The sequence below is a fragment of the Anabrus simplex genome, chromosome 8 (genome assembly GCF_040414725.1).
Source record: "Anabrus simplex isolate iqAnaSimp1 chromosome 8, ASM4041472v1, whole genome shotgun sequence".
Lineage (NCBI taxonomy): Eukaryota > Metazoa > Arthropoda > Insecta > Orthoptera > Tettigoniidae > Anabrus > Anabrus simplex.
The window spans coordinates 113449911-113473099 of NC_090272.1; the positions used below are offsets into that span (position 1 = coordinate 113449911).

The following is a 23189-nucleotide window of genomic DNA, read 5'->3' on the forward strand; positions in this document are numbered from 1 at the left end:
CCTCATGTCATAACCTGTAACACTCGCACTGGATCTACCCTTTCAATTCCTCTTCACCGTTCATCGGCGTATAACAATTCTTTTACTGTGACCGGTGCCGGACTTTAGAATTCCTTGACAATCGTGTCAGGGACAGTGACTCATTAATTAAATTCAAGTGATCTTGCCGAGATTACCTGTTGAAAGCTACCGATTGACGTGTGTGCTGTACAGATGAGTGCGTGAATGGCAATAGACTGTGTTTTTCTGAAATATGTAAACCTAGTAGACAGTTATGTAATATGTGCATTTATTTTGTGTGTGAACTGTATGTGTGTGTTCGACCAATATTATTTCATATCGGTTAATGTACAGTATAATATGTTACTTCCTTTATTAATGTGAGTGAGAGTGATGGAGTGTTTGTTATAATAATGTAATTCTTCTAAAGTATAATTTAATATACAGTATCTGCAGAAAAGTATTGTAAGTGTAGTTAAGTGTAAGAGAGGACCATGTACCTTAACTTCGGTACTTGAAGGAAGACAAATAAATAATTAATTAATTAATACATCTTGTTACTAACAGAGACTGCTTGATAAAATGCGTGATTTTATATGAAGAATAAAAACCTACAGCCATTTTCAGGGACCATATTTGACCTTTCCTACCCGATATTCTTGCAGTCTGGAGCGTTCGAGCAACTCTTTTTGTTTTTTTCAATTTGCTTTACGTCGTAACGACATGGATAGGTCTAATGGTGATGACGTAACCGGGTGAGTTGGCCGTGCGGTTAGGGGCGCACAGCTGTGAGCTTGCATCCGGGAGATAGTGGGCTCGAAGCCCATGGTCGGCAGCCCTAAAAGTGGTTTTCCGTAGTTTGCCATTTTCACACCAGAAAAATGCTGGGGCTGTACCTTAATTAAGGCCACGGCCGCTTCCTTCTCACTCCTAGGCCTTTCCTCTCCCATCGTCACTATAAGACGTATCTGTGTAGGTGCGACGTAAAACCAATTGTAAAAAAGGAAATGAAAATGGCGGTGATGTGATAGGAAAGGCTAGCAGTGTGAAAGAAGCGACTGTTCCCTTAATTAAGGTACAGCCCAAGACTCCAACTGTACAAGCTATAACCGCACGGAATCATCGAGTTGGCCGTGGTACGTCTCATTGCCTTTGGTGGTGCTATTTAAGGATCCAAATAGCCTTCAGGCTGATGTCTTTAGAAACAAACAGACAGACAGGTTCTAAGAAGATTATGGTGATATTACGCTTCAGTGGCACGAATTTCCCCTCCCACATATTCAATCTTATGGTATCGTGCATTCATTGCTCAATGCGCGACTTCCCTTGATGTACATAACGGGTTGGATATCTCCTTCTTGGACTTTTACCGTTGACATTTCCTGCACGATTATTTTTTCTAAATCCCACCGCCGGCAGCCCTGAAGATGGTTTTCCGTGGTTTCCCATTTTCACACCAGGCAAATGCTGAGGTGTACTTAAATTAAGGCCAATCCTAGACCTTCCCCATTCTTACGTCGATGCCTTAGTGCGACGTTAAACCACTAGCAAAAATTTAATAGTCCGCCTCTGTGGTGCAGTGGTTAATAAGATTAACTGCCACCCCAGGAGGCCCAGGTACGATTCCCGGCTCTGCCACGAAATTTGAAAGGTTGTACGAGGGCTGGAACGGAGTCCACTCAGCATCGGGAGGTCAACTGAGCAGAGTGGTTTCAATTCCCATCTCAACCATCCTCGAAGTGGTTTTCGGTTGTTTCCCTCTTCTCCTCCAGGCTAATGGCGGGATGGTATCTAACTTAAGGCCACAGCCGCTTCCTTCCCTCTTCCTTATCTATCCCTTCCAAACATCCTATCCCCTCACAAGGTCCCTGCTCAGCATAACAGGTGAGGCCGTCTGGGTGAGGTAATCGTCCTCCTTTCCAGTTGTATCCCACCGACCCAATGTCTCGTGCTCCAGGATACTGCCCTTGAGGCAGTAGAGGTGGAATCCCTCGCTGAGTCCGAGGAAAAACCTACGCCGGAGGGTGAACGGATTAAGAAAGAAAGAAAGAAAGAAAGAAAGAAAGAAATATTAATAATCGAGATTCCCGCTTCTTCTGGAAATGTGTCCAAAATATGGAATGACTGATCACTCGCTGTTTTCCCTGACAGGTGTTTTGTGAAAATGACTTGTATTAAAATAGATACACTAGTTCATTGGCACCCGAAAGCGGCAGGACTTGTGCCTCCTGAATTAGTTTCTTTAGCTATTTAAGAACCTATAATCGATGTTCTTGTTCCATTCGGAAGAAATCATTTTACACTCACCAGTTAGTCAATACCTATTATTCATGTGTTCAGCTCCTCCTTTAATCCCATTTGTCATGCTTCCCAGACCATGAATTAATCAGAATGTGTGGAAGTGAAAGCACGTTCTTATCGCTGCACAGGGATTAACATCATAATTAAAGCTATGCATTTCCTTGTTTACCGCTGCAAAAAGAAATGCCAGCAAATGCATGCCATCTTGTATTAACTGCCTACGAACAGTTAAGAGCACGTAATTATGCCGATCCACTGATTTCCAATCAGTGTTTTCTCTTATTTAACGTTGGCTGAGCCACGTCATCGTTTGTTGGGCGCACCAGCCCCTCGATGCCGGATCGAGGATGAAGTAGGAAGAAATTATATGACATGTTTTACAGCCAGATGCCCTTTCTGACGCCAACCTCAATTGAGGAGCTAGTGAGGATGAAATGAACGATGAATGAAATTGGATAAGGAGGCGAAACAATCGGCTGTGGCCAATTAATAGGAAATGTCCCGGCAATTTCCTAGGAGTGAAAATGGGAAACCACAGAAAACCATTCTCAGGGCAGTTCACGGTGGGGTTCGAACCCACCTGCCTCTCGAATGCAGACCTTAGCTCCATAGCCGTAGGGCGTTAACACGCGCGGACACTCCGCTCGGGTATAATAATAATAATAATAATAATAATAATAATAATAATAATAATAATAATAATAATTGTACCGGACGTACACCTTCTCCGTCCTGTTATGTTAAACTGCGCGCCTTCTATAAGACCATCTGTGTTATAGAAATGGAACTGATGTAATGCAAGATACTTGGGCTTGCAACTGTTAGATGTCTCTACCATCGGCCTACAGTAAGTGCCCCCTCTGGCGTTATTAAGGACAATTAATTCTTAAGGAAATTTTAATTTTCAATGTTGATTAACCTTTATTTTTGAAGATTGTTTTGTTTATGTATCAAATTTGTTAACATTCCTACTGCTTCCTTCTTCCTTAGTTAATAACCAATCAGGAATTTTTGGAATATTTCCCTAGCCAATTAAAATTGGGGGTGTGTACAGGCATCCGGCCTGTTTGTAAAGAGTTCTGGAAACTTCCCCTGAAAATGCTATGAAAGCTGGACGCTTTAATGCCGCATTGTCAACTTCATCTCTCCGGTTTAGCGAGCGCGGCGTATTATTCGGAGGTAGGGGCTGCAGGTCGGCGTTCGGAAGACCTAAAAAGCAAGGTAATGGCAGAATTTTCTTAATACGTGATCGCTCCGGCAGATAGCTTGAGGGGAAGGTTTTAAACTTCTTTTATTTTATGTAAAATCCCAATTTATGATTGAAATGTAAATTTTTGGCAAGTCTGAGGACTCCGTTCAAATCCCTGCGAGGAAACTTGTAAACTAAGGGAACAAAGAGTGATCACCCTCTGTCAATTCCCATTCAACTTGGTATGGGGTGAGCCAAATTTTCTAAATCTCTAAATACTTAACACTCTGTTGGCATTTAATATTTGTCGTTTAGTCACCCCTCGGTAGAATAGGCTTTGCCTCTGCAGCTTCGGACCATAATCCCACTTAGGATTTTAAGTGTTTTTCAAACAGGAGTGCATTAATAATAATAATAATAATAATAATAATAATAATAATAATAATAATAATAATAATAATAATAATAATAACCTATTTTGTTATTAGTTATTGCCTTAAAGTGAGTGATTCTTGTAGCATTATATATATTACATTCAAGGGTACGCAATACTTTAGGAAATTAAAAAAAAGATGTGTTGACATTTGTGTTTTGGACAGCTAGGTATTAAGTTGATTTTGGTGTAAGATAAGAATAAGAATTGCCTAAATCTCTTCTTCTAGGAAGCATGACAGTTCCATCATGTACGTGGTATCATGGTGTGAACATCGTACTGAATCTGCTGCTGAGTTCTGTGTCACCCAGCCTGACTGGATCCATCGTTACCTCACCGAGTTCTAGTTTTAATATTACAGATTTGGGACCTATGTCCGTCAGAAGTAGAGAGTTGTCTAGTGATTATCAAGAAAACTATTCATCAGGAAGTAAACAAGATATTCCCTGGACTAACATATTACATTATAAACTCAGTTATCTATCAAATCCAAAGGACATTTTGGATAATGCTCAAATAGTAGACGGTGTAGTCCGCATGAAACCATTCTCTAACGTACCAATTAAATTCAGAGACTATCAGCATTTACTCGAAATCCTACAACACACATATGATAGGTCAAAGTCGTCATTTACATCTGAAAACCCTCAAAATGTTCATTTTAATATCAACAAAGATCAAATCCTAAACGACAACAAACCGGTTAAATTTCAGTATGACCAGAGAAAAAACAGACGGATTAAACGGTCTGAACATCAGGTTTCCAGCCATCAGCAAACTAAACGACGTGTCGATGCCAATGGCAGTAAAGAAAACAGTCATAGTAATAAAAATATTAATAATAACAGGACTGATAGCAGTAACTTTAGACAAAATACGACAGTAGTAAGTAATGTCGAAGAAGAAAAAGAAATTGCTAATACTTCAAGTGTAGCTTCTTCTGCATCGTTATCCCTGAATGAATCAAGGACTGGCACTAAAGGCTTTCTAAAAGGGACAGCAGAGGGAACAAGTGATAAAACCGATTCGATCAACGACTTCCATGGACTTCCACCGACATCCGCGGACACGTCACATCATTCATCTAACACCGGCAGGCTGCAGAAAGTGTTAGAGGCAATGCAGCAGGTAGCTGATGCGTTCCTTGAAGTTCCCAGGCAGCTGTGGTTGCTGCCGATACGGTTTGGGTTTTACCCTGGTCTTCAGGTAAGTGATACAAAACTGTACTGAATAAATGGCTGCATACCAAATGGCTCCTAATTTTCCCACTCTGCTCCGAGGTATAATGTTTTACAACATTCCAGAGGGCTCCCGTTCATTACCAAGGTAAATTCTTAGCACTGTTAGTTTCAACTTTACGATTAAACTTCAACTCTTTTATGCTGAGCGACAGCCGCGGCTAAACCTAAATACGCGTTAGAGTGATGTTGACCTCACTCCTAGTGATCAGGCTATATCGTAAATAGCAATCACCCGACTACTTGAAGGGTATGGTTGCAAATTGTATGCTGGGCTGAGCGGCTCAGACGGTTAAGGCGCTGGCCTACTAACCCCACCTTGGCAGGTTCGATCCTAGCTCAGTCCGGTGGTATTTGAAGGTGCTCAAATACGACAGCCCCTTGTCGGTAGATTTACTGGCACGTTAAAGAACTCCTGCGGGACTAAATTCCGGCACCTCGGCGTCTCCGAAGACCTTAAAAAGTAGTTAGTGGGACGTAAAGCAAATAACATTATTATTATTATTGCAAATTGTATTATGTCCATCAATGGACAAAATTGAGTTTGATGCTGTTTCGTGTAGTTATTCATGTGTTCTTTCATGGTGCTAAATCAGATAGTACCGAGCTCGATAGCTGCAGTCGCTTAAGTGCGCCCAGTATCCAGTATTCGGGAGATAGTAGGTTCGAACCCCACTGTCGGCAGCCCTGAAAATGGTTTTCTGTGGTTTCCCATTTTCGCACCAGGCAAATGCTGGGGCTGTACCTTAACTAAGGCCACGGCCGCTTCCTTCCCACTCCTAGACCTTTCCTGTCCCATCGTCGCCATAAGACCTATCTATGTCGGTGTGACGTAAAGCAACTAGCAAAAAAAAAATCAGACAGTGTTAAACCGTGCGTTTTTCTAGTATAAAAGGATTCGCTTCAAATCTTATTATGTCCACGGACATATTTGTTATCTGTAATTTAAAATACAGTAGATAACGTTGTAAGACCGGGCCTGTGAAAGACAGTAACAAACAAATGAACTACGTAGGTGAGATTCGATACATGGATCATGAGCGTGTGAAGTGGAAATCTTGGTCTTTGCGCTGAGCGTTCGTTGTGTGAGTGTGTGTCGTGTGCTAGCCTTGTGAAGCAGTCTCGAAGTATTCGAATTCAGTTTTCTCGGAACTGATCAAGTGGCTGAACGGTATGGATAACGTAGCTATCAGCTTGCATTCGGGAGATAATAGGTTCGAACCCCATTGTCGACAGCCGTGAAGATAGTTTTCCTTGTCTTCCCATTTTCACGCCAGGTTAATGTTGGGGCTGCAACTTTGGCCACAGCCGCTTCCTTCCCACTCATCTCTGTTTGGACTATCAATGGCAGAGATTTAATTAATTTCTTCGGGTAAACACCAAATGTGTCACAAATGACATTTTACATGCAGACATCGTACGACATGGAGTCTCGAATAGACTTCTTTCCACACTTCAATTATCCGACTACTATCTACCGCGCTTGAACCAGTAATTTTGGGATCCGGAGGCCCACACTCTACCACTGACCAACAGAAGAAGCTACAGAAGCAGAGCCAAGGCAAATTAAAATTTTTAAAAAAATCTCTCTAATTCGAAATACGGTGCAATCGCTTCTTTCTAACACCCACCAACACGTGACGAATTCTACACTCAAAAGATCCGCGGTCGTGGTCACAACATAGCCTTGATCATTTTTTTAAAGCGAACAATTGTAAATTCTACGAAATATGAAAATTTCTTTTCTTTCGACATTGAATTTTACACACCACAAATCATAAAAATCCTTCCATAAAATAAGAAATGTCATATATTGCTTATCCATACTAATGATTAACATGGAACTCATTTGTTGTATCCAGAGAACTCAGGACGAGATCCCAACTCTTGTGAAGTTCCCATGCAGACAGAACAAGTCATCCTCACCACCAACCAGCGTTCACAGGTTGCGACCTGGAGACGTAAAAGTCATTGGAGCTCTGGGTGATAGTCTCACTGCAGCCAACGGTGCTATGGCATACAGCGAAGAGGAGACAAGACTGAACTACCGGGGTGTTTCTGCGATGGCAGGTAACGTAACTGCATCATCAGCATAAGTAAAACTATCTTATCTACTACTACAGCAAAATTAGGTTCTTCTGAACAGTTTTGCTTTTGAAAATTAAGCTTTTTCAGCATACTATGAAATACAGTTTATTTTACAGCATGTTTTCTGGACTCCTGTATTACGAGGGCCATTCATAAATTAAGTTTCCATAATTAAAAAATCCACAGTTCTAGCCCTTTAGGCCAGCAACTAAATGTTATATGAGCTAAGAATTTTTGGTAAATAAAATATATGAGAATATATTCTTTATTTATGTCAAAAATTGCAACCGTTTCCTTATTCGTCGTTATCCGGTCGATTAGATTAGCAGTTTGCCTTTTCTACCACTACTAGCGCTAATGTGAGTCAATGCAATGTTTCACTTAAGCACCCCTACGAGCGCTAATGTAAGTCAATGCAGAGTCTCACTTAAGCCCTTGTAACTACATTCGGGTGGACATTTAAAGAATTCAAAAAACGCCTGACTTTACTGAACCAAGAAACACATTACATAAATAACTATGTAAATAAGTTAATTTGGTTAGAATTTGAATAAAAAGGAACACGAGTAAAGAAACATATGAGTAAAGGAGTGGAATCGGAGGTAAGGCTTTTTGCGGATGATGTTATTCTCTATAGAGTGATAAATAAGTTACAAGATTGTGAGCAACTGCAACGTGACCTCGAAAATGTTATGAAATGGACAGCAGGCAATGGTATGTTGATAAACTGGGTTAAGAGTTAGTTTGTGAGTTTCACAAATAGGAAAAGTCCTCTCAGTTTTAATTACTGCGTTGATGGGGTGAAAGTTCCTTTTGGGGATCATTGTAAGTATCTAGGTGTTAATATAAGGAAAGATCTTCATTGGGGTAATCATATAAATGGGATTGTAAATAAAGGGTACAGATCTCTGCACATGGTTATGAGGGTGTTTAGGGGTTGTAGTAAGGATGTAAAGGAGAGTGCATATAAGTCTCTGGTAAGACCCCAACTAGAGTATGGTTCCAGTGTATGGGACCCTCACCAGGATTACCTCTGGAAAAAATCCAAAGAAAAGCAGCTCGATTTGTTCTGGGTGATTTCCGACAAAAGAGTAGCGTTACAAAAATGTTGCAAAGTTTGGGTTGGGAAGAACTGAGAGAAAGAAGAAGAGCTGCTCGACTAAGTGGTACCGGTATGTTCCGAGCTGTCAGCGAAGAGATGGCGTGGAATGACATTAGTAGACGAATAAGTTTGAATGGCGTTTATAAAACTAGGAAAGATCACAATATGAAGATAAAGTTGGAATTCAAGAGGACAAACTGGGGCAAATATTCATTTATAGGAAGGGGAGTTAGGGATTGGAATAACTTACCAAGGGAGACGTTCAATAAATTTCCAATTTCTTTGAATTAATTCAGGAAAAGGCTAGGAAAGCAACAGATAGGGAATCTGCCACCTGGGCGACTGCCCTAAATGCAGATCAGAATTGATTGGTTGGATTGGTTGGTTGACTTTAGGCAGCTTTTCAAGAACCGCATTGAAATCTTTCCGGACCCTTTAGTCCTTCAACGTCCGGCAAAATTGAGGCAATTCGTGGTATGGGGTCCCTACTTTGTCTGGTAAGAAATGTTCTCAACATTAGAAACTTTATTGGCACCCGGTACTGCAATGTTGGAGTTATTTTGAGACATCAGTCATATCGTGGGATCAACCTTTGTATACCGGTGTCGTAGAAGTCTGTCACCTGGGAATGGATCCAGCATGTGACATTCGTCTTCAGCTCTTTATCCGTGTAAAAATGCTGACTGGAAGACAGGAATTTATTGAGTTGCAAGAAAAGATGAAAATCACTGGGAGCAAGAAGATCAGGACTGTAAGGTGGATGATAAAATACCTCCCAGCCAGACTCCTGCAGAACAGTTGCTGAGCGCCGAACCGTATGTGGGCGAGCATTGCCATGGACATGGATCAGCACAACAACTGCACTGAGCATTTCACGCCTCTTGCTTTGAATGGTCCATCGCAGTTTCCGTAGAAACTGTATCACAGACGGAACCCCGCAGGCGGCGAGAGAAAGAATACGAGCCACTGCTGCTGCGCTACTGACACCGGGGGACTTGCCCGGTCTGTATATGATTGTTACGTCATACATCTGTCGTGCATGCTCTTATTTCCCGGCTAAATACGTTTACTTTATAAGAAAAGGAATAGGGAAACTTAATTTCTGGATGGCCTACGTATATCACAGCCTTCACAATATACCTACATCACGAAGTCAGTTGTAATTTTTTGTTAAGATACAACGAGAATGTAACGCATTACAACGCTAGCGCTATGGGAACACGGAGTTTTATTTTTTGCAGAATGCAAAGGCAGAATAAAATAATTTTCATATTTCGTAACATTTTTGTAAATAATCATTATCTTCTATTCATATTTTGAAAGATTTACAACTGTTCGCTTTTAAAAAATGGACGAAAGCTATGACGGAGCTAAATGATATTTTGTTACTGCTATAACATAAAGGAATACATTTGAACAACTTCATTACATTCTGTATATAGCCCTATTCAGATTATTTCAAAAGGGCTTATGTATTTAATAAAAATGAACAGTTCGATGCGATACATTATAATTGTACCGTTTCCCTATAGACAATATATAGGCTAAAAGCCATCTCCATGTGCTTCAAAAGACATGCAGATTAGGATACATAGCACCAGTACTTACTATAACAACTTAAATGAAGAAATCCCAACGATTTTAATATGGTACGTAACTTTACCTTTATTTAATACTAGCAGAAGTACCCGTTCTTCGTACAGGTTATCAGAAACTGGCTTTAGTTACTCATAATATCGGTGTGACTGACTTCATTAGATATTTATATCACTGGTGTATTTACTTAAGTACGTAGAAATTATTTGTCATGTTTGGAATTTTATTATAGTGTATCTCTTTCTTCTTTTCTTCATGGAGGCCTCTAAACATTAGTTCCTAATATAATTCTCAGGGCTTGTCACTCATTCCGCACATCATATAATGAATCTGAGTATAAATGTTGAGAAATTTTTTCAAGTCATGGGCGCACCATCTTGACAATTGTGTACAGTATATAGGTTGTTTTCATGGTTACAATGATCGTAAAAGTGGACCAAATTATCGGCACTAATAACATCACTGATCCTACTAATCCATGATTTGATAGAAAATAGTTTAAACTATAGGTAACAGACTCCGCAAAATGCTGAAACCGAAGCCAGTACGTAAAAACGGAGGCCTGTCGGCAACCGCTGGTCGCTGTACTACGGAGATCTCCGCGGCTATTATTTTTATACTTCACTCCCTTCCCATGCCCGCCCAAAGGAGTGCTATGAGCGTCTCACACAACAGTTTATTTTTTTCCAGATAGTAAGTCATATGTGTATCAATTTTGGTTGGCAGCTATGCCCAAACGTACATGCATAATCTAGCTGCTGTAGAATCCTGGAGCTGACGTTGCCATGGTTAAGGCCGTTCGTTTCTTTATCCTATTCCTAGAGCAGGAGTAGTGTGGTTCCACTATCTCCATAACGGTTGGTTTTAGGGTCTTAAAATATGTTTTCGGGCCGGAAGGGTTTACCGAGTTTTGTTCTTTGCGTCAAGGGGCTTAACATTAGCTTTGTCTCATCCTTGTACGACAAATTCGATTTCGCCTACATTAGCCTATTATTTTAATATTTTTTATATCTCCCCCCGTCGCCCCCTCCCCCCTAGAATTGTTTTGAAACTAAAATACAACCCATGCTACTCACTGGCAATGTAGCTTTCTATAGGTGACGTAATTTTTAAAATCGGTTCAGTAGTTTTTGAGTCTATCCATTACAAACAAATATACAAATGTTTTCTCTTTATAATATTAGTATAGATTACATCCTTACACATACGGTTGCCGTCAGGAAGTGCATCCAGCCGTAAAACAGGGTCAAATCCACATGTGCGACACAGTTCGCACCCGCAACCCCAGAGGTGTGGGTAAAGCGATAGAAGAAGATACTCCTTTTAAAAATTCATCCACTATTTTATTCTTTTCACCCCCAGTGGATTTTCCAAAAAGATTGTGTTCATTTTTAAAGGAGACTCCAAGTACCAATTTTAAAGTCTGTAACATCTTCATTTTTTGAGATATAAGTCTCCTCGTATAAATAATTCAACTCCTTCCTCACTTCTTCCCCCCCCCCCCCACCTTTAAGGGGATTTTCTGAAAACGAATATTTGTGTTCTTTTATTTTTAAAGGGCATTCCAAATATCAGTTATCATGTCTGTAACATGTTAGGTTTTTGTGATTTATTATAGATAATTTTCCTGCTGCAGAATCCTGGAGCTGACGTTGGCATGGTTACGGCAGTTCATTACATTATCCGATTCCTAGAGCAGGGGTAGTGTGGGGCCAATATCTCCGTAACGGTTGGTTTTAGGGCCTTAAAACTTGGTTTTCGAGCCCGTAGGGCTTACCGCGCTTTGTTCTTTGCGTCAAGAGGATTAAATTGAGCTTTGTCTCGTCCTTATACGACAAATTCGATATTTTTGCTATATTAGCCTATTATTTTCATATCTCCCCCCCGTGCCCCCCAACTCGAATTGTTTTGAAAGTAAAATACAGCCCATGTTACTCACTGACAATGTAGCTTTCTATAGGTGAAGTAATTTTTAAAATCGGTTCAGTAGTTTTCGAGTCTATTCGTTACAAACAAACAAACTTTTCCTCTTTCTAATATTAGTGTTACGGAGTTATCCGTGGTAGTTAGAGGTGAAAGAAGGTGCGGGCGGGAATAGGTCTCAACTACAGAATTAAAGTTAATTTAAAACTTTAACAAAGGTTATATTTTCTTTTCAAAATCAACAAATGACAACAAATAACAAAAGTGTAACAGGTACCAAGTAGCAGGAAAACAAGTTAAGAATTTACAGATTACAGTCGTTACAAGATTTGGGCTTCGAGCCCCAAGTTTAATTCCTGAGCTCTCAGCTCACAACCACAATAGCTGAAGGGCACAAAACCCCTAAGTACGAGGAGCACTTGCTCCTAATTACAATGTTAAGAGAGAAAGAGCAGACCCGCTCTCAATTTTACAAGCCTATCAAAGGCTACAACAAACTTCATTACTACCTGCCCTTAAGGCACACCAAGAAACAGGGGTATTAGATACCCAACCAACAGGGCCTTTACATGAGGAAAACAAACATCAAGTTAAGTTACTGGCCCATAGTGCAAAATAGAATGGAGGCGATGACTTGCACTCCAACACAACGTTTGTGTCAAAAACCTATGTGGCGCTAGGCCGATAATACAGGGGCTAATCCCAATCTAGGAAGGTGACACGTATGAGAAAACTTACTATATTAAAGAAGAACGGTTATGAAAACGTAGTCACCTCCTTTTTCAAAAATGAAGGAGAGTTCGAGAGGGTGAAGCACTCTCTATCCCCGCTTTACAGATTTGTAATTTATAGATAGACAGAAAAGAATTTACATTTTTAAAAAGGTAGGTTACATACTAAAGGTTTCGAACCCTCCCCGAGAGTTAAACTGCTGAGTTAGCACGAAATGAAATGTTAACAGGCCATTACCTTGTAGATGAACTGCTGCTTGAAGAAAGAGGCGCTTCCCGCCCCCTGCTATATATGCACACACTAAGAGAGATGTTACTGAAGTGGCCCGGAGACAAGAAAATTAGCAGTTTTTATACCCTCGTGGAAAATTCGAGACCTTTCAAGAATGAATAGACACACCCCTTCAACTTTATTGGTAGACTAGGAATTACACATGGAAACCTGAGGAAGAAAGCTATGATTGGAGGAAAATTAATTACAGAAATTACTGATTGGTTAAATTCAAAACTGGCGGAAAGAGAAGGGTTATACTGCCAACCCAAAAAATGAATGAAAGAAATTTAACAAAGAACAAACTTATGAATACCAAATTTCTTCAAAAAACAGTTCCTTCACTTCGCACTAGGCTGCATAATTATAGTTCTTAGGCAGTGACATCTAGAAGAGGACGTCCACACTTCTTGCTAGATAGTACACAAAAACACGTCGGAGTAGACACAGTTCAGAAAATTTCAAAATTACACCATTTACCGTAGTGACATCTTTTAAGAAATAGTAGAATTAGTTCAGTTTTCAAGTTTCCAAACTTCTCCTGTAGAGGAGTTTAAATTGGCGCAATATTTGAACTAGCGGCGTGGAGGTGTACCGCCCGGTACAATTAGTATAGATATGCATTTCCATTATACTGATATTTTTGTTGTGGTAATAGATAAAACCGCCTGTTACCATTTCTTGATGGATGCAGTACTTTTGAATCCGTCTCTTGGCACAGGCTGGAGCATAGTGTAGCTTCCACTGAAGTCCCAGTCTCATCCATGGCTGGGACAATTTGGAAGCTGCTGGGGTATGTGTGGTGCTGAGTAATGATATTTGGAGCACAACTAGTGCGTCTGAGTGTTATGAAAGGTGTTGCTCATAGGGTCAATCGTGCTGCAGTGGCACATTCTGGCCCAGTGAGGAAAGCAATGGCAAACTACCTCACTTCTAATCTTGCCTAGTACGCCTCATTTTTGCTCTGCATAGCCTTTTTTGGTGCTATCTGAGGATCCAACCACCATCTGGGCTGATGACCCAACAGACAATAGATAAAATTATGTATGCAACTTATGCAGAGTGAACTTTCTCGCATTCGTGTATTTTAAGTGCTCTGCTAACGTCTTATACTTAAATATTTCCGGTGATGTTAAAAGGGTTCATTTTACGCACGAGTTTTCAAAATTTTATCACATGATTTATGATGGCAGAAGTAAGGACATAAAATGCAGACTAGCACAAGCGAGGAAGCCCTTTGTTAAGAAAATAAATTTGCTCACTTCGAACATTTATGTAGGAATTAGAACGACGTTTTTGAAGACGTTCGTCTGGAGCGTGGCATTGTATGGAAGTGAAACTAGCTCAGAAAGAAAGAGAAGCTTTTGAAATGTGGTGTTACAGAAGAATGCGGAAGCTAAGATGGGTAGATCGAATGACAAATTATGAGATACTGAATCGGATTAGTGAAAAGAGAACGACTTGGCGAAATTTTACAAAAGGGACAAAATGATAGGACGCATCTTAAGACACCCAGGACTGGTTCAGGTAATTTTTGAGGGAAGAGTAGGCAGTAAAAACGGCAGAGTATGAATATGACAAACATATTCGAGTATATGTAGGATGCAGTAGTTACGTAGGAATGAAAAAGTTAGTACATGGCAGGTTGGCATGGAGAGCTGCATCAAACTAGTCTATGGAACAGATTACCCAAACAGTAATCAATGTTTATCTTGAATTAGGCACAAAAATCGTGATTAAGTCGAGTTCAATTTAAATATTGGTTAGTTAGCTAGTTAGATACTCAAGGGAAAATGACAACAGGATTTCTCGAAATTCAGTATTTAAATTCGGTAATAGCCAGGTTGTGTATTAAGCTGTACGACACTGTTATAAATAAAACACTGGCTGTTTTATTGTACTAATTTAATTTAGGATGACCCAATCAATACACACACAAACGCAATTTTACTGGAAAATGAAGGAGAACATTTCACTAATTAGTTGCTATTTACAACTGTATCTTCAGCTGGCAGTCTTTACCTGAAACGGCGATATCCCATAATCTTGACTGACAGGTGTCACCTTTCCCTTCGCTTCACTTCGTATGCACTACTCTCACTTCGCACAGCAGCTTCATGCAGTCAAGTTCGAAGGTATGCCCGTTGGTTAACACAACGCACGACTGCTGTTCACTTGACTCGACTCCAGACAAGACCGATAATTTCCCAGTAAATTCCCATGACTGCTCCACACATACTCAATTACTCAGCACAACACCAACTTAACTACCTTTTTTTGCTAGTTGTTTTACGTCGCACCGACACAGATAGGTCTTATGGCGAGGATGGGATAGGAAAGGCCTAGGAATGGGAAGGAAGCGGCCGTGGCCTTAACTAAGGTACATCCCCAGCATTTGCCTGATATGAAAATGGGAAACCACCGAAAACCATCTTCAGGGCTGCCGACAGTGGGGTTCGAACCCACCATCTCCCGGATGCGAGCTCACAGCTGGGCACTCCTAACCGCACGGCCAACTCGCCCGGTAACTTAACTACTACTCAACACTACAGTACTCCAATATTCGCGGCGAGTCTGCTTTCATATACCTGGTGATGTTCTATTATCTTCGGGGTGCGGCCAGAATAGTTTCTTCTTCCAAAAATCCACGAAGACACCAGACGAAAAGCAAAATAGAAGCAGGGGCCGTCTTATGCCTTTAGGCCGGCCGGAAGTTCCACAGCTTGACTCACTCATCCCTTCTCTAAAAGTTCGGTGGGGCACTTTCAGAGGACTGGCAATCGCACGAGCTCGTAACGATGTTATTTGGTTACCATACAGCGGCTGAGCATTACTAAGGGGGGCCGGAACAAAAAGTGTCAAGTACCTCCGTTTATATTAGCTGTACTGACAACTGCACTCAAAAGAGAAATGCAAAATATTATTTCAGACTTTTACATATGATATGTTTTTAGCCTAGGAGGAACAATAACGGTCATAATAGCGATTATTAAATTCTTCGCAAACTTCCAATTATCTTCGTAAATTTCTTTCTCTCGGTATCTGTTCAGTCGAGTATTCTACGGCTTTTGGTCATCCTTTAGCACATGCGTCCACATCCCCTTGATAGTCATGCCACAATCTGACCAGCGGCATTTTGGCCTTTTAGTTCCTCGTTTGCAACCCTCTATGCAAACATGATTTTCCAGGCAAGTACTTCTCATTATGTGATCAAAGTCAGAAATAGCCTTTGTCTCAGTATAGTCCTTACAAGGATATTCATAGATTGATCTGGTCCAAGATTTTCTTATTACTGACTTCGATGAATAAAACAAGTACCTTCAGTGATCTACCTTAAATTTCTTAAGGGAAGTCACATCTTAATGTTGGTAGGAAGGGAATTCCATGATCTCACAAACACATATTGCGAATGAGCGGTTGTAGAAGGCAGCACGGCGTAAACTGTGAACGTATTGATACTTGTTCATGTGACCATTCCTCTGGAAGCCCTTTCTGTAATTCCTGGGAGGGATGAGTGAGTCAGCCTTGAGAGCTTCCGGTTGGCATAATCTAATGTGACATCATCTTCTTCTAGCCTGGTGACTCTGAGAATTTTCCGGAAGAAGAAATTACAACAATCCTACTCTGGCCGGACCTCCGGAGATACTAGAAGTTCATCACGAGGCATGTAATGATGCTTGTTGTTTAAAGGGGCCTAACAACGAGGTCATCGGCCTCGAGGCATGCAAAAAGCAGGTTCACCGCGAGGCATGTTGGGTGATAGCAGCGGTAAGAGAACTAGCGTTATCCTGTTAGGAAACACCGTCTTGAATATTGCGAATGAATAGCAGCACTACCGGTTCATTCACCAGTCTGACGTACAAATCCGCTGCCAGTGTTATTGGACTAACGAGGAGAGTGATCCTGCTGTCAAAGAAAATCGCTCCCCAGACCATAAATACTGGTGTGGTTCGCGTGTATCGACGTCACAGACAGGTAGGTTCCTGGTGCTCAGCTTGCCTCCTCCTTACCAATCCACGGCCACCACTAGCACCAAGATAGAAACGGCTCTGATCTGAGAACACAACAAATCTCCACTCCCCCCTCAATGAGCTTTAGCTTGACACAACTGAAGTCGCAGATGTCAGTGATTCGGATGTAGTGGCATGAACGCTACAGGATATCTGGCTCGGCGCTGTCCCTCAAGTAATCGATTTGTAATAGTTCGCTATGTCACTCTGGTGCCAGTTGAAGATATAATGGCTGCTGCAGGTACAGTACGATCCACCAGAGCCATGCGGCGAATGCGGCGGTATTCCATCCCCTTTGTGGCCCGTGTCAGGCGGACCCCGCTTTTCTTGAGACAGTGCCTTCCCGTGACTATTGTTGCCCACAGCGTTACACTGCGGGTACATCTCTGCCAAGTCTTTCTGCAATATCGCAGAAAGAACATCCACCTTCTCGTAACCCAATTACATAGCCTCGTTCAAACTCAGTACGACGCTGATACTAGGGATGGGCGCGACTGAAGCCTGGAATCGAGAACGTCGACTCCATCGACTCCGAACACCGGTCTCGGTTCGCATGAAGCCTCTCGACTCCAAGTTAACCTAATGCGAATTGCGGGGCCGCACGCTCGCTTCGCATGAAGCCTCGCGACTCCAAGCGAATTTGACTCTCATTGCGGGGCCGCTAGCGTGTCGATGCGCGGAAAATAACATGAAATATCATACTGTTGCTGTTCATTTGCCCATTGGGTTTTTTAGGAGTATTGTAGAGTGAAGTACGATATCGTTAACGAAGACGACGAGCGTAATGGTGTAGTTGAAATACAATTAAACGTGTCAAGTCAGAAATTATCGGCATAGCAGACCACGGACATTTAATTTCACGTCTTTATTTGTCGTGATCAGGAAATTGATAAACAGATATCGATGGTAAATCATTATGAATTACACATGAACGGTGAAAACAAATCTAACATGGGTAAATACCCTAATATAATTCGAACATAGATTACACCAATAAAAGCCTCAGTGGCTCAGGTGGCAGCGCATTGGCCTCTTACCGCTGGATTCCGTGGTTCAAATCCCGATCACTACACGAGAGATTTGTTTTTCTTCGGGAACTCCGGTTTTCCCTGTTATCTTGCATTCTAGCAACACTCTACAACATCATTTCATTTTATCTGGCAATCATTCATCATTGCCCCAGGGGAGTACGACAGGCCTCGGCAACCGGTACAAGTCCTATCCTCGCCGCAGGATGGGGGCTTCATTCATTCCACACCTGACCCGGTCACTTACTGGAAAACAGGTTGTAGGTTATCATTATAACTCAAGGACCGTGTTAAATCTTGTTTCATTATTATTATTATTATTATTATTATTATTATTATTAGTAGTAGTAGTATACACAAAAGTCCCTTTTCGCGACAGCCCTGGTAGGCCTTGGCCTACCAAGTGACCTCTGCCAAGCTCGAAGGCTAGTGGATTACGAGGTGACGTGTGTTCAGCACGACGAATCCTCTCGACCGTTATTCTTGGCTTTCTAGACCCGGTCTCTACCTCAACGTGATCACGAAATCTGAGATACAGGTAAAAATCTCTGACCTGGCCGGAATCGATTCCGGGGCCTCCCTAGACTGCGGAGGCGCCTATTATGACGTACAATGTCTGGTAAAATATTTGTTGTAAAATCAGACTCTAAGCACTCGCTTCTTTTTCTTTTTCTGTTTTAAACCCCAGGCCAGGGGTATTAATCATTTACAACTTTAGAAATCTAACCCGGGCGAGAACCGAACCCGTGACCGCCGGATGACAGGCGCACGTGTTGCCCCTTACACCGCGGAGCTGAACTGCTTAAAATCAATATTGGCGATTATGTAAACGTATACTGTCAGATTATTATTACCACTACAATTATCGTCATTGGTACGGCAGGTACGGGCTAGGAAAAGCGGCGGCCCGAAGGGGCTGGATAAAGGTCGTATTAAGCGAAAGATACCAACATCAATTAACAACGATATCTCGCCAAGCTTCTTTAATTACAAGTTCGGAAACTTTAACTGCTTTAAAAACATCAAATAACAACAATTTACAATTAAGAGGATAATACCCGTATATGCATTCAGAACTATTACCAAACACTAACGAGGGAGCCAGCCCTCTCTACCAGGTACAAGTTCACATGCATACGTGAAGGGTTTCGCTTTGCAACTTCCCGAACATAATATGAAAGACCTTCAGTTATTACAATAAGGTTGAGAATAAATTAAGCATGGCCTTCCTAATTCTTAACCAACGCAACGCCCGAAGGCACATAGAAAATCCGTAGTGGATTACAATAACGTAGAAAAGCAACACCTACTTAACCCCACTATGGAATGTTTCGACCATGGAAGTACTTTCTTTAAATTGAATCAAACACATCAACTTAAAAAAGGGATTAAATCCAAAGCACAAAGTCCCTACCATTACACAGTGACAAATCTAGTATTTACCTCAGGCACCTTCCCAAATTTCGACATCTTAAGGGGACAGTACAATATCAAGATCCCTCTCTCTTTCTTACCTCCGCGCTAGCGTGCCGGGTTCGACGGGCTAGAAAGCAAGCCCGGGAGATAACAGACTGCACTCAGTGCCAACAGCAGAATCACCGGCCGGCCGAGGACAACAACCGCGAGCCGAGCAGCGGTCACGTGGACCGAAACTCCCCTCTAGAAGAGAGGGTAGTTGGAGAGGGGCGCGAAGCAAGAGAGAGAGAGCTCGGAAGGGAGGGAGGACTCTTCAGGGCGAGAAAACTTCTACATTTCCCTGAAGACATGCGGAACGGGCAGAAATACATTTATTCCATAAGAGGGGCAAGGATGGGAAATAAAATACATGTAAATACATCAAATTACACAATACATAGTACAGCTTGCAAGCACATACAATGTAAAAACACTGAAGAAAGATAGTCTGGGGGGGGGGATCACAGTTTACACGGTTCAGATCCTCCCCGCCTTAAAGCCGACGCCGGAAAAGATGAAAGTAGACCTTAAAGATAAAATATAAATGCAGTTCTTCTAAAAGGAGTTTCATGCGGTTGGAAAATTCTCCTAGTTCAAGGAGCACACATTGCCAAAATCACTTCAAAACTTCAAATTCAAATTTGAATAGAAATGCACATAAAGAGGTTCTGTGCCTTAAAAATCTCCTGTTACTAGGAGCAGACTTTTGTAGAATAACAAGTGGACTCGAAAGAAGGAATTTGAGCCACACCAAAAGTTCATAAGCGGCACAGGAACTTGGCGAATAAGTTACACCGACGAATTTCCCACTCGGTCCTTGAAAAAGCTAGGTCGCAGCAGGTGAGCAACCAGAAAGAGTTCTGCGCCATAAGAACAGATAGGCAGGAAGATAGGGGCTCCGAAGGCGTAACATGGTCCATGAGGAGCCGAAAAACAGGACACAGCCAGGGCAAGACGTACCAACAACTCCACCGAGGGGCCCTCTCTGAGAGCTCGGCAACAGGATGCACCAAATGACTGGAAACATAACAGAGCCAACAGAAATCTGTCTCTTTGCACTTTTCAAGGAAGGACCGGGGGTAGGTCGACAACGCCAGGCCGCATAAGGACCCGGCAGCAGCGCGGAGGTAAGCCGGGAAACAAAGGAAGGGAGGGAGAGAAAGGCCGGAAGGGGCGTGAGGTAAAAGGAAATACAAGAACAATTAATCAAAAGATACCCTTTAACAATGGTAAACATTTTAAAATACAACAAGATATCATCCTTAACTAAGGAAACCCTCCACATGTAATTCGAAGCGAGGCGAACTTGGTGCAAATGGCACCAACAATTTAGGCAGGCTTGACTTGAGAGAGGTGGACTCTAAACACCCTCTCCGCCACGGGGTCCCTCAGGATCAATGTGACAGGAGTCAAAAATTTAATAACAGTACAAGGCCCCCAAAAGCGGGGGGAGCGCTTACTCGAAGGTACAAAATTCTTCACAAAAACCTTATCACCGACGGCCAGGCTGACAGGTTTTCGCCCCTGATTGTAACGTTGCTGCTTCCTTAAATTAAAGACCTTAAGGTTAGCCATAGCACGTTTCCACGTAGCCCTAACATTGGGAGGATCGATATTCTCCGGCAACAGATCATTTATATTCCACAAATTTGACAAGGGTGAGTTAGGTATGAAACCAAACATGAGAGAGAACGGGGAGGACTTATGCGCCTCATGAACAGCAGTATTGAAAGCATAGGTTAACCAAGGAACAGTCGTATCCCACCTCCAAATATCTTCATGATGGAAGGCGATAAGCGCCGAGCGCAAATTACGGTTTACCCTCTCCGCGTACGGCGGCTGAGGATAGTAAGCAGAGGTCGTAACGTGAGAGATAGAAAGGCCGAAGCAGAATTTTTTAAAGCAATTGGACGTAAAAGCCCTCGCATTATCGAAAACTAAAACTTGACAAGGCCCAAACGTAGAAAAAATGCTTTTCAAACACCTTACCGTGGTGTCAGCAGTAGCAAGCTTGGTACGAAACATCCAGGTAAAGCGAGTGAAAGCATCAACACAAACAAGAATGAACCTATTACCATCCCCTTTCGATTTGGGGAGGGGCCCACGGAAACACCGTCAGGCGAAACCACATGCCCAAGAAAAGACATCTGGGGCCTCGCAATGGAGACCTTAGAAAGTTTGACGGTAAGGCCTGCCTCCCGAAGGCGCATCAACACTTCCTTAAGGTGCAACAGGTGCTCCTCGAATGTTTCAGAATAGACCACAAGGTCATCCAGATAGTGATATAGGTAGTTAATGTCCGAAAACAGCTTATCCAAAAGCCTAGTAAGAACGGCGGCGCCCGTCGATATCCCAAAAGGGACGCGAAAAAATTCGTATAAATTCCAGTCTGTGGCAAATGCCGTCACATGCCGCGACTCAGGAGCCAAGGGGATCTGGTAGTAGGCTTGATTTAAATCCAAGATAGTAAAATATCGAGCCTTCCTAAACCAGGAGAAATCGGGGAGTGGCACGGACTGCAACACAATTTTCTTATTGAGGACCCTATAATCCAGGACAGGCCTGAACGCGCAATGAGGTTTAGGGACTAGGAAGATGGGCGAGGAATAAGCGGACGTAGACGGCTGAATAATCCCCTGGTCAAGCATCTTATCGATGATCTCCTTCAGCGCCTTCATCTTAGGCGGAGACAAACGGTAAGTGGGAATCCTTACTGGAGTTGAATCAGAGAGTTCAATTTTATACTCCAAAAGATTGGTCACGCCCAATTCCTCAGAAAATACGACCGAAAAAGTGTCGCACAACTCCCTCACACTCCGCGCCTGATCTTCAGGGAGATGGCTAAGATCACATACCAGCTCCTCTTGAGGGGGCGTAACCGACCGAAAAGACACAGAATTAAATGAACCAAGGGGAATCTTTACCGATTGAGAAAATCTGAACCAACAAACCCCCTTTTGTAGGTCCAGAACCAATCCGGAGTAAGAAAAGAAATTTGTCCCAAGGATTACGGGACATGACAAATCCTTGGCTACATAAAAGGAGAACTTCCAAGAAAAGTTAGACACTCTAATTTTACTAGTGAAGCTACCTATAATATCGACCATAGAAGAATTGGCTGATACACACGAAACAGAGACAGGAAACAAGTCCGAAAACTTACATATAGCTTTATGTGCGATATACCATTTCTCGCTGACCAAGGAAACTACACTCCCCGAGTCCAGCAAGGCCGATACGGGCTCGTTCCCCATTTCAACCTTAATGAAGGGAGCACTACCTTTCAAATCCGCAGAAATACGTAAACACTCGGGCGGAAACGTATCACATAAAGGCTGAACAGAAGCACAACGAGGGCTGTCATCAACTGGGGGACCGTGAGGGACGGAAGCCCCCTTACCTAGTCAGCTTGACGCTGAAGTTCCAGCACAGTTCTTCGCAAAATGACCCGGACGCCCACACTTAAAACAAGCTAAATTGCTACTCCTATTAGGGACACTGGCATTAGCCGACGTGCCCACCGGGCGACGACCGGGAGTCCTAGTGGGACAACGATTCCGTAAATGATCGCGTGATCCACACTCATAACACCTCAGGTCCGCAGGCTTTCTAGAAGCGGGAGCGCCGGATACATAGGGCGATAAAGGACTACTTCCCGTACGCAAGGTATCCGCATGACGAACTCCTTCCGCGGCGACGACCATTGCCTCCAATTCCGAAAAATTGCGGGGATGAGCCGCGAAACACAAACAAGAACGATACAAGGGGTTTATGCCCTCAACAATAGTCGATACGATTTGCTCTTCTGAAAAATGGAGCGCGAA

General features: G+C 42.4%; 1 protein-coding gene across 1 annotated transcript in view; it reads left to right on the forward strand.

Moving 5' to 3' along the window:
- The first annotated feature begins 4157 nt into the window (after positions 1 to 4157).
- Positions 4158 to 23189, forward strand: part of LOC136879325 (uncharacterized) — a 73411-nt gene continuing 54379 nt past the window's right edge. The window contains exons 1-2 of the mRNA XM_067153142.2: positions 4158 to 5129; positions 7024 to 7231. Coding sequence (XP_067009243.2) covers positions 4158 to 5129; positions 7024 to 7231 — 1180 coding nt within the window. The remainder of the gene's footprint in view (positions 5130 to 7023; positions 7232 to 23189) is intronic.